We start from the raw sequence: 19498 nt of genomic DNA on the forward strand, positions 1-19498 counted from the left end.
TTTAAAGTGACAATTACAGTTGCATAAAAAACATATGTTTGCTTGTTACTCTAGCATAAGTCCTTTTCAATTTGATTATCAGGTTAGGTTATATTGACAGGGTTTAAGTCATAATGTCTAGTTGCCCAGTCCGATATTTCAAGTCTGATTCCCCCTAGATATGAATAAATATACACCAATTTTTATTTTTTATTCTAAGAAATAAAAAACTTTTATGCTCTCGCGGGCCACATAAAATGACATGGCGGGCCACATTTGGCCCCCGGGCCTTGAGTTTGACACGTGTGGCGTAGAGCCTTAAGGCTCTAAGCCAACAACCTGTGGCTACTTAACCATAGAGACTATGGTTAAGTAGCCACAGAGTGTCGGCGCATGTCTACAACAGCTCATCACGTAATTTAGCCAGTAACAATCAAGAAATTGTAGATCACATTTTTAGAAAGTGCTGAGGCCCACATATTTTTGAAGTTATGACAGAAATTTTAAACACGGGCCACATTTGGCCTACTGACCGAACTTTGGACGTGCTCGGTTTAAACAGAAACTGACTCATTTGTGTTGAAACACGCTTAATGGTTACTCGGTGAACTGACCAAATGATTTGTGCCACCTCAATTACACCATTTCATCAGAACGTCACCACAAAGGCACTAAAATGGTTCATTACAATGGACTAATGTACATAAATGGAACAAAGGGTTTTTAACACAGGGGTCTGCAACCTAAGGCTCCACAGCCACATGCAACTTCTTTATCCCTCTATTAAGGATATTTGGCTTTTAAGAAAAAGCTGCTCAACAATGTTTAGTTGCTGTCCAGAGGCAAAGTTCTTAAACTTTTATAATTTCATCTACATGGATATATTTTGTTTCTTTAAATTGGATTCTTCACCATAGTTGTCGAGTTTATAAGAGTCGTGATAAAAAATGTCATGTTATGTTTTTGTTCATTTTTAATTAAAATAAATTACTGCAGCAGGAGGATCATATTTAACACAGGGTGTATTTTATTATGAAAGGAACTTGTCTGCGCTGCTGTCAAAAATAAAAGATGTGCTGCTCTTGTTGGGTTTTGGCCAGGAATAAACTTTTTTTGAAAGCCTTTCCGGTGAAAATGTGGGACAGAGTTTGAGATGAACTTGAACACGCTTTGTTTACTTTAACATCACTTCCTCGACTCTTTCAGAAAACTGGAGGGGGATTTTAGGTGAGGCTTTCCCAAACTTTAATTCTTGGCGTTTCTTCCACACTCACCTCTTCCACTCCTCCTCTCCATCCCAGAATTCGTAAACGACAAAGGACAAACCATCCGGCAGGCGCACTGCAGTCACACTGGAGTTTTTCAAAGAAAAAGTGATCAGAAAGAGAGGAACAGAGTAAACACTGCAAAAGAGGAGAACTTGACAAAAAGCATAGATTGTTTTTACATTTTGCACTCTGTTATTACCAAAAAAGTGTGACATTTCATTTAAAAAATGAAATGCGCAATCTTCTACCACAAAACGTCCAAGAAAACAGAAAACACATTGAGGCTCTTTAGCAGAAAATGTTGTGTTTAAAGGTTACTGATATAAACAGGGAGACTTCCTGGAAACACCTCAAACCAAAATATATTTTTATTTCACTGGAAGGAATTTTTTGCCCTAAAACGATTTATTTTTCTGTCCTGAAGACAGAATTTACATTAAAAATATGCTCAATAACACTTAAAATAATTTTTGGTTTCTCAAAAGATTCTGTTGATTAAAATAAGGACTAATTTCTCAAAAATGACTCCTAAAACTAAACGTCTTCAGGGTTTTGTCTCGTTGAATCAGGCAGTTCTCTTCTGATCCTGCAGAGGGTAGTGAGAGTTTGGCTTAATGCCTCGTGGGGTTTGAAAGGAAATAAACGAGTTCTGTGAGCTCTGCTGGAGGACATAATGGCGTATTTGTGGGTGCAGTCACATGTGCGTCCCCCGAAGATAATGAGAAGAAGCTAACTTTCCTCCAGTCATCTTGTGGAAGTTTAAAAGAAGAAAAAGAAAGGTCTGCTGCTGCACATGCGAGCAGACAGCTGTGCAGAAGTAATGAGCACACTTCCTGCATCACCAAACCTTCTTCACCTAATGCATTATTTAGTTTAACGACAGAGTACAAACAGATATGGCAGAAGTGCGCTGCTAAACCTGCTCAAATAGCCAGCGCGGTTTCATCTGCAGGCTGTTTACTGACCACAGCTTAGTGCTCTGCTGGGCTCCAGCAGAGAAGTTTGGGTTTGTGCTGAGAAGAAGCGTTTCCCTGTGATTGGCTTCCATTAATGATATTTATTCAGAATCATCTTTTTTCTATCATCTTTATCCGAGGCATTTTTATCTGTATGATTTATTAAGCTAATTTCATATTTTGCATATATATAAACCAATATTCAGATCAGCATCATAAATCTTCATGTTTTTCAGTTCCTCAGTGAGTCATTTAGCGATTTGCTTTTGCCAGTGGGGTGTGGAGAGGACTGAGCCGTCAGCTGATACCAGCCTGGTGGTAACTTAGATCAGGTGGCAGAATCTGGTAATAAGTATCTGCTGGGAACGTCTGCCAAAAGAACCTGGCAGATAGAGGAAACTCCTACCTCCAGAGGAGCTGTACCATGTTTAAGGGCTTGGATTGTTCCATGCCTCCACTGACCAAAGTTTGATTTTCTCTGAAGAACTTTGAATTTCCACTTCACAAATAAACCTGTCTTGCCTTGCCAAGGCTGTGATTACTAGGTTTTTGGTGTCTGCTGTGGCAGTCCTTTTAGTTGGTGGTGAAGTGGTCATCGGGCAGCTTTACCATGCTTGGTTGATCTGTAAACTTGGAAAGCAGAGAATAGGCGAAATCTGGGGGGGGGGGGGGGGGGGGGGGGGTGTACTGCAATAGATTTATCCAAACAGTCAGTCAATAGAGCTGTGAAAGAAAAATCCTGGAGCGAGATTCACGAGATTTTACCGCTTCAACATTTTGCACCAAACCTCTTCCAACTGGGAGTACATGCGCCATTGTTTAGGAGCGACAAAATGAACACCATATGTCCATATTAAACATTTTTATCACTTAAACTCTGTATTTCAAACATAATCCTGTAGGATTGAATCTGAAATTGGGTACTTCAAACCATATATCATCCTGAGGATTGGGATGTGGTGATCCTATCCTGCCTTTAATCCATATTAAAAAGCCTCTGCTGGAACAAAACTTTGGATTGAATCCTGGATCAAATTGATCCAGGAATTAAGGATTATTCTGCTCCTAGTTTAGATCATTCAGACCCCGTCTCTGATCCTGTGGATGGGATGGATCTGGAAATTCCTAATCCAGGGAGATCTGATTCAAATTAAGTCTGGTCCAGCAAATATTTAAATTAATGGTATAAAAATCTATTCATGGAGTCGGATCGGAGGATTCGGTAATCTGGATCACTTTGATCCTGTACCAAAGTTCCTGAAACGTTGTGGACCAAATGTCATTTTTAGTTCAAAATTTGACCTCTTTTTCTTTCTGTCATTCTTTTTTTCTTTTTTTTAGCATAACTTGCTCCTAAAGTCACTTTGTTATTTTTGCATCTTCAATAGCTACTTTTAAAATGTCATACAGCTTTTACAGAAAATTGTGTTGAAACTCCATCAACAAGCAAGATTTAATCTTTGATTTTTAACCACTCATGCATTTTTTTGTAAAAATATTTGTATTCATTTCATGAAATGTTTAAAAAAAAAAGATTTTTGAGATTTGCCAACTCTGTTACAGACTTTTATTGATGAATGCAGTTAACTGTAGACCTGGGATCTGTCTTTTTTAGTGGCTTCCCAAACACTTTTGCGGTTCAGATTTATGCCTCCATCTCTGTTCTGCAGAACCTTTACCTTCAAAACTTCTATAACTGGCAGCACAATAATGTAAAAAGTTGTGCAAAAGAGGCAGAACCTTTTAGTTTTGCCAAAGGCAAAGACTTAATATGACTCTGGACAATACATGCAGTATATTAAATCTGGGAGTTGGAGAAATCTCTGTGGATATTACAGTTTCCGAGGCTCTGAGTGGGAGGTGCAGCTTTGTAAGGGCTGCTGAATGTGTATATCAGGGCATAAAACAAGCATTAGAATGTACTCAGCTGGTATGCTGGCCTGCATTAGCACTCCACTGATTGAGGCAACCTGGTATTTAGTGATTACTCAAATATAATGGAGTAATGCCTACTCAGAGCAGCTTTTTGTCTATAAACTAAAATTGACAGAACCAGAGGAGGCTGAGTGAGCTGGTACCAAAGAAAGGGGAAAATGAAACCAAGCCCCGACAATGACAGAGGAACATGTATTCAGTGAAAAAGGTTAACCAGACTTACTGGAAGCAGTCTCTCTGAGCAGAGACGTTCTTCAGGTACTGCTTCAGGGCCTCGCAGAACTCGCCGAGCTTCTTCTGGGACACCACCATCTCCTGACGGATCAGCAGCAGAGACTGCAGAGGAACATGGACCTATGAGCTGCTTAAGCTTTTTCATCAGATATCTGGTATAATTGCATTATTACCATTAAACGAAATTTTCAATGAAGTGCTGTAATATTTTTATTTTGTTTCGTTTCCTGAACACCCAAATGCAAGAAATCTAAATACTAACAATTGGAATCTTGTGTAAATGGTTTTGTAGTCAAAATTCACATAAAAAAATGTTTTTGTGTTAAAATGCAGTTTAACATATTTACAGCAAATACAAACTCTTGACAATCCCTACACTTCGATGCTCCTTTTAGTACCTTGTGATATTTTTGTGCAAAAATACCATCAGAACTCCCACAGATCTGTGGGTCGTGCTTTTACGTCAGGAACATAAACCAAATTAAGGCTTTTCTTCAAACAAGGTAGAGACAAACATGACTGTAACACCATGTCTCTGTCAGGTAGATGGACAGACTTCTTCTGAAAAACATTCAGCACTGAAAGAGGAACAAAATATGAAAAAAAAACAGAAGAAAATTAATCTGAGAAGATATACAATAGATAAAACCAGTTTTATTTATTGTCTCTATTAAAAAACAAAGTATGTTTAATTCAGTATAAACTCAAACCTGTTTCCCTTTAACCTGCTTGGTTTTTAGTCATGAAAAATTTATCTGCTCTCTTCACTGACTGGAGAAGATAACTTCTGGTCCAAGTTGAGGACATGAACTAAAAAGTTCTTTTCTTACAAAGCTTCATAAAGTAAATGCTATTTTTCATATATTTATTCTTCATTTGTACTAATCTTTACTGCATTGAAATAACTATTGGGACGTGTAACATATTTTTCAAGATTTCCCATCCAGAACTGATTGATGTCCTGCTGGATTTAATCTCTTCATTCAGTCCTCATGTCCTCAGGAAAGACACTAAACCCTCAAATTGACCTCTGGATCTTGACTCCTGAGTGGGAGTTGGAGAAATGTGCTCATGTTCAGATCAGCGCTGAGTGTGGAGGGAGGATGCTTGTAATGTGAAGTGCAGCCAGTGAGTTATCAGCAACAAAGGAAAAGCAGCAGCTTCACTTTCAGTCTGAAGGGATTATCTGTGTGCAAGCCGCTCACACACTTCAGAATGACCGCTCTATATCAACGTCAGCAGTTTTAACCAGACATTTGTTGGCACACAAACAATGTTTGCCATTATCTCATCTTCCATTATTTAATCTTTAATTTCAGTCAGTTGTGATTGATCTGGCTCCATAAAAACTATATTTGGAGGTTTTGTGGAATGATCTGCTTTTGTTCTTCATCAAAAAATTTCCACAAAATCACCATCATCCATACTGACACAGGCTCAAACCAACGGGGAAAATTCAGGAATACTCCGGTCCAGGCAGCGATTTTGTTCTTTTTTTTTGCTTTTGTCAACTTCAGCAAAGGACTCAAGCAGATCCTAGAGGACCAAATAGGAATCAAATGTGAATAAAATCTTTTTTTTATAGATATAAATAAAGAAACAAAATGAAGATGACAGCAGTTGCACATTTAACTAAAAGGAAGACTATGAACTAGGAGACTCATCAACACATTGTTATTCATGAAAATCTGATCAAAAGAACATAATGTTAATCTTTTTAGCAACAACTTTGTTGGAACAGGGAAGATGGCAGTTTGTTTTTAAAAAGTTTTTTTTCTGTAAGAACTTTAATACAAATTAGGTTTAAGTTGACTAACAGTATTTTAGTACAAACGTAAAACCAAAAGCTTTATATTTCATTCATTTTCTACTGTTTTATCCCTTTTGGGGTCACGGGGCTGCCGGAGCCTATCCCAGCCACTTGCGGGCGAAGGCAGTGGACGTTCTGGACTGTTCGCCAGTCTGTCGCAGGGCCACAATCACACACACATTCACTCTCACACTCACACCTAGGGACAATTTAGAGTTGCCAATTGACCTATGAAGCATGTTTTTGGACATGAAGGGATGTGCCTTCCTCCTTTTGGCCGGAGACCCCGGAGGCCCCCCATTGATGTTAAGTTTCAGGTCCCCCCAGCCGGGACTTAAACCAGGGGGCCTTCTTGCTGCGAGGCAAGAGCGCTAACCACTGCGCCACCGTGCAGCCACTTTATATTTCACCCCCCAAAAAATAAACCAATTCATGTTTTTGGCAACTTCTAATTTTGGTGATCAGTCTAGTAAAATATTCTGATTTCTGATTTTGTCTCTAGATTGCGCCCTGCATCTAAAAACCTTTTTCTTTTATTGCCCCGAGTATTAAGTTCCGATAAAGAATGACCTTTTCTGATCTGTTGACTTAGGGTTTTTAAAACATTTATTCTTCCCACTGTTTAATCTATGGCTTTGTTTTTTTACATTTCTTACACTTCATCTAATTTGGAGTTAAGCAGTTGACTTCAAATTTGCTATTATTCGTCTCAATTTAATGAAACATCTCGATCATTGAGTCTATAAACAGAGGAAGAAAAAATCTTTCAGCTTCAGGTAATGATATGTTTCTGGAGAACCAGTTTCTCCCTGCATGTTTCTTGGCTGTTCTGTTTTAATTCACATTTCTGCACATCGTACTATCAGTCTCTCAGATTCTTTTAATAAGTGCCTCCGTTGTTATCCGGCTGTTTGACATCACGTTATTTAACTGTTGTTTGGAAAGGCGTCTGTTAGAATGCCTCACTTTGATTGTCTGTTTTACTGTCATGTAATAACCGTTCATCATTCGGCTCTGCCATTAACTTAAACTGCTGTCGTGGCGCAGCGGCAGGAAGAAGCGCACGGCTCTTCTTCAGTACAGACCGCCGCCAAGCGTGTGTGTAGTTTATGAGGCAATGACTGCACGGACACGTAAGCATGGAGCACCATAAAGGCGATAAAACTTGGCAGCATTATAACCCGCTCTCTGCCTGCAGCACCTGAAGACACGAACACACACACGGTCATCCCACCAACTCAATTAGAAACACTACATAGCCTGGCAGTCTCTGTTAATCTAATCACTACCACTCCATTAACCATGCTGCCTCCCAGACCAAATCACTGCAATTACATCTGCTCCCCTCTGACTCTGCAGCCCTGCAGAGGTGATAAATCTGGACCATCTCCTGCTCCACTTCCTCCTCTGTGATAACACCAAAGCCACACAGGTAACAGCCAGGTGGATCTGACACACCTGAACATATATCTAAGCCACTAACTAACGAGAAGTAACCCAGGAATAACTACTACTGATCGACTTTTCTACCGTTTGCATGAGCTCAAACTACAGTAATGGGATATTAGAGTGGTTTCATGCAGTTAAATAAACACTTAGAGAAACTACATTTACCACCTCCCTCGAGGAGGGTTTGCTCAAAACAGGAATTAAACAGATGGCAATGCAGGTTTCACCCCCAGAACCAGAGCTTCAACAACAACTCAGCAAAAGCAGATCACTCTCAGAAAACCAGCTGGTTTTTTAAATCGTTTAAAGATGTTTCTCATTTGGACTAAATTAAAACTTCTAAAAAATACACGATTTTAAGGAATAAAAAAAGCAATATAAAAACAATCTGTTCAGTTTTCATATCTGAAGCAACACCAGTGATTATAAGGTTGGAGCACCACCTGCCTATGTTTTTACATGAAAAACCTGCACACAAAAGAAAATCCTGCTTCTTAGTTAGAAACACGCCATTATTTATATAGTGTTCACTTAAAATTATTATAAGCAGTGTTACACACGACTTGGACATTGCTGTTCTATATGTTTCCTATAAAGTAAATACAATACAGGAATATACACTTTTCAGCTCATATTTGAGCTGACCCTCTACACATGTATTCACAGGGCTGCAGTTAAGCAGGATTACCTACTGTGGTAATTTACCCCAAAATGTGATATGCACGCATGGGGACGCCAGGTCTTAAGAGATTAAAGCAGACTTTTAGACAATAAGAAAACTTTCTGATTTCAAATAGAGGAGCTTTGAACCAAATTCATCTTCAAATTAAATACTGTTTACTAAGCAATTCTCTTTTTCTGAAAAATAAGCTGCATCCACTGCTTTGAAAGAGTCACCCTTTATAGCCTTAAAACTGATGGTAGATTTTGAGTTCTCTATAAACACTCTATACTTGAGTGTTTTTTAAATGACTGACTTCAGATCTCTTTTAGAGTGAAAGTTTAGGTTTAATGCAGAAAAACAGACATCTTCCTAAAAGATTCTAATTTTTGAGCTTGATGTGACTAAGTAAATATTTTACTCCTTTAGACATCTTAATAGTTTGCTTTTTGTTAAACTAAATGATACAATTTTAAAAAGAATGAATCTCTTTGTTTTTGTGTGAAAAGAATACAAAAATAAATAAACTAATAGTAAAAGATATGGACAGAAAAGCAATTTTGAGCATGAATTACTTCAGCTGCATTGAAGTGAGTAATTATCTATCAATAGTCATTGATATTGGATTTGACCAAGCCCACAGGTTATATAACCAGTTCAGGGTTACATGATTATTTTGACTGGACTGTTTCTAACAAGTTGAGTAAGGATCATTTTGAAATTCCTGTCATTTTTCTGCCCTCCACTCTGTTGAATTGCCCTTTGGCTCATTGATCGGGTCCTGAAGAAATGATCAAGTGATGATGTGACAAAAGAGAGTTGTTGCTCAGGCGGATGATCTACAGCAGGGGTCGGGAACCTTTTTGGCCAAGAGAGCCATAAATGCCACATATTTTGAAATGTAATTTCGAAAGAGCCATACAATAATGTAGTGTCCCTTCCCCACACTGAGGCACGGAGACTTAACCTCTTTTAAAGTTCTTTATTCTGGTTACTGCAGACCGCAACAAACGCCGTTCAATTAATTCAGCAACTCCTGAATCTCTCCCGCCGAGACGAGAGCGCTTCTCCCAACTTTATATTCCCCTGCTACCGCTGCAGCCCTCCCATTTCCCTTATTCGGCCCATAGCTGAACCCCATTGGTCCAAACTACCTAACAACAGGCTGAGCGACAGAACTGAGAGCCAATCAGATCTCTGCTTGACGCGTTCAATGAACTCCAGAACTTTTAACGCGGCCCAACAGCCATCCAACTCAGTCCGCGACAATTTGTTTAAAACTAAATATACAAATGAATGTGTGCATTTGATTTAATTTCAACATTTTTAAAGTACAATAAGTCTGTGGATTCTTTTTAATAACATTGTTATTCTGTTGCTAATAAATGATGAGTATTTCTCGTGGTATTTTTGCTGATGGTCTAGTCTGGTTGATACGTGGTGAGTTTCTGCTTCATGCAGGCGTTGAGACTTTAAACGTGATCGTAGGTCTGAATGTTCTGTAGATGTGAGACAGACTGCTCACATGCAGACGGGGAGCCAAACACACACTCACACGCCACAGTGAGTGACAGGCAGCGGGTTTTACGTTTTTACAATCCCTGCGCGATTCACCTGCAGCCTGTCCCCACAACCCCTTACCCCCACCCTCTGCTTTCTCCCTCACACATCCCGTCCCCGCAACTGAGCGCTCTTTCTCAGAGACGGGAGCGCGCAGTTTTAGGCACGTCAATTCAAAGGTTTCCAGCTGGTACAAACTCTGTGAAATAATAGATAATAGTAACTGATAGCGCTGGCGCAGATTTCTCTCTCTAAGCACCGCTACTACTGCGCGCCTCTGGCATCGCATCGCGCCCGAGAAGGACTGGTCTAATGAAAAAAAAAACTATAATTAAAGATTTGTCTGCGAGCCACATGTGACCATCAAAAGAGCCATATATGGCTCGCGAGCCATAGGTTCCCGACCCCTGATCTACAGCATCCTCCTCTGCTGAGAAGCTCAGAGCGGGATGGAGTAAAACCATCAGGGTATCCGTCTACCAGACACACTTTTTGCATCCACCTGTGTGTTTAGAGCGGAAGGGTGGGTCGTTATCCCTGTGGTCTGAAAATGAGAGCACTGTTCAGATGAGTGTGATGCTGCAAGGGGGGTAGAGAATCTTTGTTACCATGGGAACAGAGGAAAGACTGGTACCCACAAACTGGTTTTTCTTGCTGTTCTTGTTGGCCCTTCGGCTCCTGAATCTCCTCTCTCTGCCCTTCCAGCTCATGCCAATAAACCAGCTTTTCCCCCTTACAATCATTCTTTTTTTTCCTTTATTAACCTTTTCTCTTTCTTTCCATCAACTTGGCACGCAAGTGGTTCTCATGTACTTACTTATAGCTGTCAACTTTACTGTATTTTTGAAACTCAAATACATTATCATGTTAAGCGTATGTCTTAAAACAACTGCTTTAAAAAAAAAAGAAAATATCGCTGAGAGCAGCAAATATCCGTTTTATTTAGCTTTTACCTTTATTTTTAATGCTAACAAGGCTCAAAACACCTTCATAAAATATGATTTCATATAGTAAACAATGGAATTGAGTATGTTTATGCACGTCTGCATGATAAAACACGTCAAAGACACCTGCAAAAAATGTATACAAAAAAACCCCAAAAACTTTCCAGCTATGCAGCACGCAGACTAAAACCTGCTCAGGTTCATACCTCCAGACTCAGCTGTGACCATCTCCAGCTTTACTCATTTTTACTCTATTCTTGAAATAATCCAGACTGATGAAGGGCTTCAAAGGGTTCAATCATCTCAGAGAAGACAAAAAGCATCTGCAGTGTTTAGTAAATACAAACCACATAGAAATGAGCAGCTTATAGAAGAATACAAACTATTCCACAACCATCACCACACTCAACATAACAGCTGCTGAAACGGACTAGCTGTTCAATAGGTGGACTATTTTTGTGCAATGAGCGGACTAATTTGTGCAACAAAATTGAGAAAGTATTTTTCTATTTTATTATTCTTTATGTGTTTTAGAAACTTACCTTAAATGGGACATTATAACATAGTGTCATTTTTATTTATAGGCGACTGTCAGGACACTTCTGAAATTTTTGTTGTGCATGTAACTTGTCACAATGACAATAAAGCCTATTGTATTCCTATTCTTAATAGTTTGTTGTCTAAACGGTCAAAGTTCTGGTTAGTGGTTTGTTGTTTTAGACCGCTTTCATTTTGGAAGTTGGAATTTTCTGATTTGCAGATTTCTATCCTGTGCTACAAAATCAATAATGCGTTATATTGGGCATGATGTTTTTTACCCTTTTGTCTTCGTATGCAAATTAAAACTGTAAAAAAAATGCATTTTCCCATTACATTATTGAACAGCTAAAATTATGCCATACATTTGCGATTAATCATGAGGTAACGTTGTGCAATTAATCTGGATTAAAAATTTGAATCGATAGACAGCTCCAGTTAAAATTAAAGATGGAGAACAGCAACATTAGCCCAGGCTGCCCTGCTGACTGCAGCATTTTAACACTACAAATTCCCTGAAGGGACGTGCCTTCCTCCTTCAAACCAAACTGTCCTAAAGCTTCAGGCGGTTGGATTTAGGATTTTCTTTGTTGAAGGACAGCCTATAACAGACTGAAAGAACGTCTTAGAAAGAGTTCATGCAAGAAAATGAACTGAAATAATCAGGAAAAAAGATGTGACATTTTTCACTCCTCAAAACTACACGTTTATGGCCAACTTATAACTAAAACACTGCTTAAAAATATCTTAGAAATACCAGAATCTGCTGTTATACAAATGCATTCAAGCACATAACAGGGGTTTCATGCAAAAACAAACATGCAAAGCTGCACACTTGCAGCATAAAAACCCCCCCAGCGGTTTCTGATCTCGACTTCAATGGTTCAAGTTTACTTTAAGAAAGTTGGACTCAAAATTATCTTGAACAACAACTTAGCAACTAAATGACACAATCCCTTCATTTCATGGGTTCGTAAGTAATTGGACAATTGAAATAACTGAAAACAAAATGGTCATTACTAATTGGTTGAAAACCCTTTGTTGGCAATGACAGCCTGAAGTCTTGAACTCATAGACATCACCAGATGCTGGGTTTTCTCCTTCTGAATGCTCTGCCAGGCCTTTACTGCAGCGGCTTTCAGTTGCTGTTTGTTTGTGGGCCTTTCTGTCTGAAGTTTAGTCTTCAACAAGTGAAATGCATGCTCAATTAAGTTAAGATCAGGTGACTGACTTGGCCATTCAAGAATACTCCACTTCTTTGCTTTAATAAACTCCTGAGTTGGTTTGGCTGTATGTTTTGGGTCGTTGTCCATCTGTATTTTGAAACGCCGCCCAATCAGTTTGGCTGCATTTACCTGGATCTGCGCAGACAGTATGTCTCTGAACACCTCAGAATTCATTGGGCTGCTTCTGTCCTGTGTCACGTCATCAATAAACACTAGTGTCCCAGTGCCACTAGCAGCACTAGCAGCTATGCACGCCCAGACCATCACACTACCTCCACAGTGTTTTACTGATGATGTTGTGTGCTTTGGATCATGAGCTTCTCCACGCCTTCTCCATACTTTTCTCTTGCCATCATTCTGGTAGAGGTTGATTTTGGTTTCATCTGTCCAAAGAATGTTTTTCCAGAACTCTGCTGCCTTTTTTAGACGCTTTTTAGCAAAGTCCAATCTAGCCTTCTTATTCTTGAGGCTTCTGAGTGGCTTGCATCTTGCAGTGTACCCTCTGTATCTACTTTCATACAGTCTTCTTTTTATGCTAGACTTGGATATTGACACGCCTACTTCCTGGAGAGTGTTGTTCACTTGGTTGGCTGTTGTGAACGGGTTCCTCTTCACCATGGAAATGATTCTGCCATCATCCACCACTTTTTTCTTCCGTGAACGTCTAGGTCTTTTTGCGTTGCTGAGTTCACCAGTGCTTTCTTTCTTTCTCATACCACACTGTTGATTTTGCCACTCCTAATACTGTAGCAATTTCTCGCATGTTTTTTTCTGTTTTCTCAGCTTAATGATGGCTCCTTTCACCTGCATGGAGAGCTCCTTTTACCGCATGTTGTCTGTTCACAGCAAAATCTTCAAAATGCAAGCACGAGTCCTCTAATCAACTCCAGGCCTTTTATCTGCTTCACTCATAATGACATAACAAGGGAATTGCCCACACCTGCCCATGCAATAACATGGAAGTCAATTGTCCAATTACTTACGAGCCCATGAAATGAAGGGATTGTGTTTAAAAAATGCTTTAGTTTTTCACATTTTTTGCAATCTTTTTGTTCAACCCATGGAATAAAAGCTGAAAGTCTGCACTTCAATGGCATCTGAGTTGTTTTATTTAAAATTCACTGTGGTCATGTACAGAAACTAAATTAGAAAGAATGTGTTTCTGTTTAAATATTTATGGTCCTGACTGTATGATAATCTGTTAACTTGCTAGTAAAAAGACTAGAATCTGAAGATTTATGGTTGGAAATTTAAGCTAATATCAAAGTTGAAGACCTGTTCTTAGTTTTTTTAACCAACAAATTAGCTCAGAGTTATGAGAATTCAAAGATATATCCTTTATCTTATTGGATGCTTAAGTCTAAACCTAAAACCCCTATTTGCTTGACATCCTCTTCCTGCTGCCCTCCCACTGTTTTTTACATCTCCTTTATTTCTTTTTTTTTATAGTAACAATTAGCAATAACCCTGCTTTTGTTTCTGTGAAAAAAATGCCTTCTGTGTATAAAAACTGCGATGAAAAAGGTTTTTGTACCCACGTAGAACAGTTTTTATTAAAAATGATAAGAAAAATAGAAAAAAACAAAACAAAATGTGTGCACGTTAAAGTATAAAAGTAACTTACATAAATTTAAACAAATATAATAAACACATGTAAAATGTTTCAAACTAGAATCTTCTTCAGTATATGTCTTTCATCTTTGTTACTTTTATGTTTAAAACAAAATATATAAATAAATAATGATAAATAAACATATATAAAAACAACAAAGGAACAACATTTTTTTTATTTTAATCTTGTAATTTTTACTTCATTTTGAGTTGATCAGAAGTTAAAAAACTTTTTTACACTCAAGTAAAAATATTAGTTATCTTTAACCAATCACAATTTTTCAAAAAGTCAACGAGTCTTTACTTAAATGAGCTAAAAAAATAAAAAAAATAATGCTGTAGTCCTTGAGCAACAGTGTACATTGCTTCTTGGTCTATAAAAAAGGGTAGGGCAGATTTTCCTCTTTTCCTTTTTTTTTAGTAAAGTTACAGTTCAGTTGACACTGAGCTAATATTTTACCTTCATGGATTACTTCCTTGCTAAAGAAAAATGAGCTTTATCTTTATATTTTTATTCAGACTTCTGAAAAAGGTTAAACAAACAAAAAAAGGCAGAATTTTCAGATCTACCTCATAACCAAGAAGATAATTTGATCTTTAAAAATGGAAATGGAGATAACAGCCCTCCTAATGGAGCCAGGCTGCAGATCCAGGGTGAACACCACAGATGTTATCCTGTCTTCAAATTCCAGCTCAGACTTCAGTTGTTGTTAAAAAGAGAAATGAAAGCAGGTTCAAAGGCTGCAGTAAACAAACTGAAATTCGATCATGTGCTGCAGATGCACTCATTTAAATGTTTACCGATGAAACAGCAAATGTCTTTATACGCAAGGCTGTTTTAAGGCAGAGAGAACCAAACCTGCAGATAAAAACGGCAAACATTCATCACCTTCCCTTCATAAACAGGAGCTGCTTTGTATTATATTTTTAGCCAAAAGTTAATTTGGCTAAAAAAATTAATCAAAAAAGAAATCAGTTTCACCTTCAAAAATTCAATAAAACAAACCACAAATTGCTCATCCATCATTCTGACCTGTGTGTGTGTGTGTGTATATATATATATATATATATATATATATATATATATATATATATATATATATATATATATATGATAATGATAAATAAACATATATAAATATATATATATATATATATATATATATATATATATACACACACACACACACACCCCCCACACACACACACACACACACACACACCGGCTGGGTAGCTCGGTTGGTAAGGTGCAGGACTGTCATACAGAAAACCCGGTTTTTTTTTTGCTGAGGAAAAATAAAAAAAATATATAAATATAAGTCAACACAGAAATCTGCTGCTTGATCATATCAGCTTGGAAAAAATGTCAGCCCAAAGTTCAAGTAACTTCGAAAGAATTCGGTCTCTCTGGTCTCCCATAGCTAACTCCGTGACTTAGGGGGTGGGGGGGCCTGGTCGTCGCTGCTCCTTGCCCTTCTGCCGTGGGCTGGGGTGGGGGTCGGAGCCTCCGGTGCCTGGCGGGGGTTGTTCGGGGCTCCGTTGGTCGGGGGATCGGGTCCGGCGCCTGGGTGGGGCGGGCTGGGGCGCTGCGTGGTCCTTTGGGCTTGGGTGTGGGGGTGCGTGGTGGGGGGGTGGGGTGGTGGTCTGGCTTGGCTTGGGGGGGTGGTCCCTTTGCCTGTGCTGGGGGGGGTTGGCGGGGGGCGCTGCTCGGGGGGGGGGGCCCAGCGGCGCTGGATGGGCTTCCCATCTACGCCTGGGGCTGGGATCGGCCCTTCCCTGGCTCTGGGGCGGGACGGGACAACCCTCTTGGGGCCCCCGGTCGCTCTGGGTGTCCTCCGCTTCGGCTGCGGGGTCTGGGGGGGTGGGGTGGGGGGTCTTGTCGGCCCTGACCTGTGGGGGGTCATTCTGGGGGAGGGGGGGGGTCCACTATTGGTACGGGGCAGGGGGGGGTTGACGGGTCGGGGTCTCCGCTGAGGCCATCGGCGGTTTCCCCGGCCGGTTGGCTGCCTCGGTCCCGTCTAGGCCTGACCAGAGCTCTTCTAGGGCCGGCGTTTGGGGGTGGGGGCCTGGGCTTGCTCCGGGGGGGCCGGCGCTTTCTGGCTCCTCTCTCTCTGTGTGGGGGTGGTGGTGCTGGGCCTGGGGTGTCGGCGCCTCCGGGGGTGGGGCCCCTGGGCTGGGTGGGCCTGGCCCCCTTGCTGGGGGGGGGGGGGCGGGGGACAGCTGTTTGACCACCGGGGGACAGTCTATCAGCTGTCCCCAACTTACCCCCTTCCTCATATAACCTCATAATAGGGTGAGGGGGTGGGGGGCTTAGCCTGCGATGAGCCTTGGGGGGGGGGGGTTACTAGGCAGTGGCCCCCCTCCTATGGTTGCCGTATGGAGTGGGCCCCCCCCTCTTTCGGTTTTATTTGCACCTTAGACATGTAGGGCCCTTGGTAGGGGGGGTGCTTGGACATCACTGCCAGCAAGCAGCGGATGTCCTCCTAGCACCCTACCCGCCAATTTTAACCGCACCTTAGACATTTAGGCCCCTTGGTGGGGAGGGTGAGGGGACGTCACTGTGAGTAATCAGGAGATGTCCCCTTAGTGCCCTACCCGCCAATTTTAACAGCACCCCCCTTAGTACACACACCCCTCCCCCCTCAATATATACATCCCAACATAAACACACACACATGCACACACACACCATCTCAAACACACATACACGCACACACATTTTGCAAGGAAGCTGGGACCTGGGTCCATCTGTCCCCTGCCTCTTCCCTGGTGGGGGGTGCGGGCCCCTTTGCAACGGCGGCCGTGTCCCCGGGGTGCCGGCTTCCTGGGCCCGGCGGTGCTCTCTCCGCGCGGTGGGGGAGTTCACATTACATCTGAGCCGGGGGTGTCTGGTCCCTTGGGGGTGGGTTCTGGTCCTTGGTCCTGAGTGCTGGGCCCCGCCAAATATGGCCGAGCCTGGTCGGGCCATATTTATAACACCCCTTGTGGGCCTTCTTTTTTTCCCCGGGGTTCCCCCCTCCTGGGCGGGGGCGGCAGGCCCCCTGCCTCGCTCCTCCCTGGACCAACCGTGGGCCGGGCGGATGGCTGCCTGGAGTGCGGAGCGGGTCTCCCTTGGGGGGTCCTGGCTCGTACCTGGGGTTGAGGCGGGGGGATGCCCGGAACTCCTGGGTGGTGGTGGGGTGCTCGTTTGGGGCTGTGGGCGTCCTTCTCCGGTGGGGCTCTGCGTTGGGTTCTCCCGGCGCGGCGGGGGGGCTGCTCTCCTGGTTGGGCTGGGGCGGCGCTCTCTTTCCCTCCGTGCTTCCCTGGCCTCTGGCTCTGGGGGCCTTGCGGCGGCCCTGCTGGCCCTGGCCTGGGTGGCGGGCTTGGTCGCCCGGGCGGCGGTTGTTCCCTGCCGGTTCCCGTGTGGCGTTGGGGGGATTCCGCCTGCCGCTGCTGCTGCGGTGGGGGTCTTGGGGTGGGGATGGCTGGGCACTCTCCCTCCTTCTTTTCACGTTCCACCATCCATTTTAGAAGAACATAAAACCTCACCTGAGCACTGGTGTTAGCTCACCTTTGCACTAATAGCTTGCATGACTGAATGACTGAAATATTTCACACTAGTTGGTTTTAAGGCATAAGTATGCGTGTGTGAACACTATCTGTTTTGTGTACATGTCGACAGGTGGACATTTTTGCAGCTAGCAGGTGTGTTTATAACATTTGAGTGTGTGTGTGGACTGGCCCCGCCCTTTTTGTACTGCATTTGAACCTTACCATAATGATTAACAACCAGTAAACTTGTTGCTGTATGCTGCTTTATGGTCTTATCCCCCTTCCCCTCCTATTATCACCCCCTACCCCCCCCCCCTCTCTCTAGCGTCCCTCTCTCTTCTTCCCCTCTTTCCTTTTCCGTCCGGTCCAACACCAAAGATTTTCAGACATGATTGAAATTAATAAAGTTTGGCCTCAATTACAAAAGGGGTTTATTCAGACATACCTTTGGTTTGTCAGAAGATTAATAACCCCTCTTGTTAAAGCAAAATATGTCCAACACAAGAGGCCCTCAGCTCTCGTCTGTCTGCCCAGCTGTTGGACAGGACAAGTTAAAAAAAGAAAAAAAAAAAAAAAAAAAAAAGAAAACCCGGGTTCGATTCCCAGGGCAGAACGAACAATTAATGGTAATGGAAAAAATTGGCAATGAAATGGGGGCAATTACCATGGAAATGGGGCAATTACCATAACAATGACGGGCAGTTAACATCACCCAGTGAGGGTCCTTGGGCAAGACCCTTAACGCTAATGCCTACCTCACAACATGAGAGACAATGAACCACATATCATGCCGGCTCAGACGTTGCCCGGCCAAACAAAGTCTGCGTCAGGTGCTGAGGGACCAGAGCACCCTGATGGAAAGTGGGCTACTGGAACAAGACGGAAATGGACTAGATGTGAGAACAAGGTTCTGTTAGAATGCTAGTACTGAAGTAATCCCACCCAGAGGGGTTACATGCAGAGAATGTGGAATGAATGGATGCTTCGAAACCCACAATCAAGGCTAACTGCCAAACAACTGGTAGCTCAGTGCTCTAACATCCACAAACGGCAACTCCTATCACAACTTGAGATTGAAGCGATACAATACAATGCCACGGGAGAGCCAGAACAACAGGTCAGAGAGGAGGTTATGCCACACTCCCACCCTGGGATTGGGTACACAGCCCCAACAACCACAATTACGCTGAGCGAGGCAGCAACTGACCTGAAAGACAAGATCGTGTCTACAATGAACACTAGGCAACCCCGACACCAGCTACAACGGTTAAGTGACGTACCTGAAAGTCTACTGGAAACTGTGAATGAAGCATTGAGGGCAATTCCTACCACAACCATCACAGAAACCAATGAACTGGTTTACACTTCAGCAGCAGTGATCCTTGAGATACTTGGCTACAAGAGCAACCATGGAAGAAAACAGTACCCACCATGGAAGCAACGGTTAGAGGCCAAAATCAAGGCAACTCGGAAGGATGTGAGTAAGCTGACAGAGGCTCAAAGAGGTACAATGAGAAAGCAAGTACCTAAGAGATACAGCCTGATGCCCATACCTGAAGCACTGGAAACTGCCAAACAAAGGCTCCTAGCCTTGAGCACCCGCCTAAAGAGGTACACAAGAGACAATGAAGCCAGACGAATAAACAGGCTCTTCGCAACTCAACCTGCAAAAGTGTACGCTCAGTGGCAGGGTCAAAACAGCCGAGCAGACCCACCAAGGCTAGAAACTGAACAGTACTGGAAAAGTATATGGGAGAAACAGACAGCAGAATCCAGTAACCATCACAGTGGCAGACA

General features: G+C 42.1%; 1 protein-coding gene across 2 annotated transcripts in view; it reads right to left on the bottom strand.

The window, feature by feature from the left end:
* necab2 (N-terminal EF-hand calcium binding protein 2) overlaps positions 1 to 19498 on the bottom strand; it is a 142892-nt gene that overhangs the window by 7989 nt on the left and 115405 nt on the right. For both annotated transcript variants that reach the window (XM_023955968.2, XM_023955967.2), the window contains 2 exons: positions 4362 to 4474; positions 1254 to 1331 (listed from right to left, as the gene is read on the bottom strand). In XM_023955968.2, the coding sequence (XP_023811736.1) occupies positions 1254 to 1331; positions 4362 to 4474 (191 nt within the window). The remainder of the gene's footprint in view (positions 1 to 1253; positions 1332 to 4361; positions 4475 to 19498) is intronic.

This window comes from Oryzias latipes, chromosome 6 (assembly GCF_053564925.1).
Source record: "Oryzias latipes strain Hd-rR chromosome 6, Olatipes_Hd-rR_3.1".
NCBI lineage: Eukaryota > Metazoa > Chordata > Actinopteri > Beloniformes > Adrianichthyidae > Oryzias > Oryzias latipes.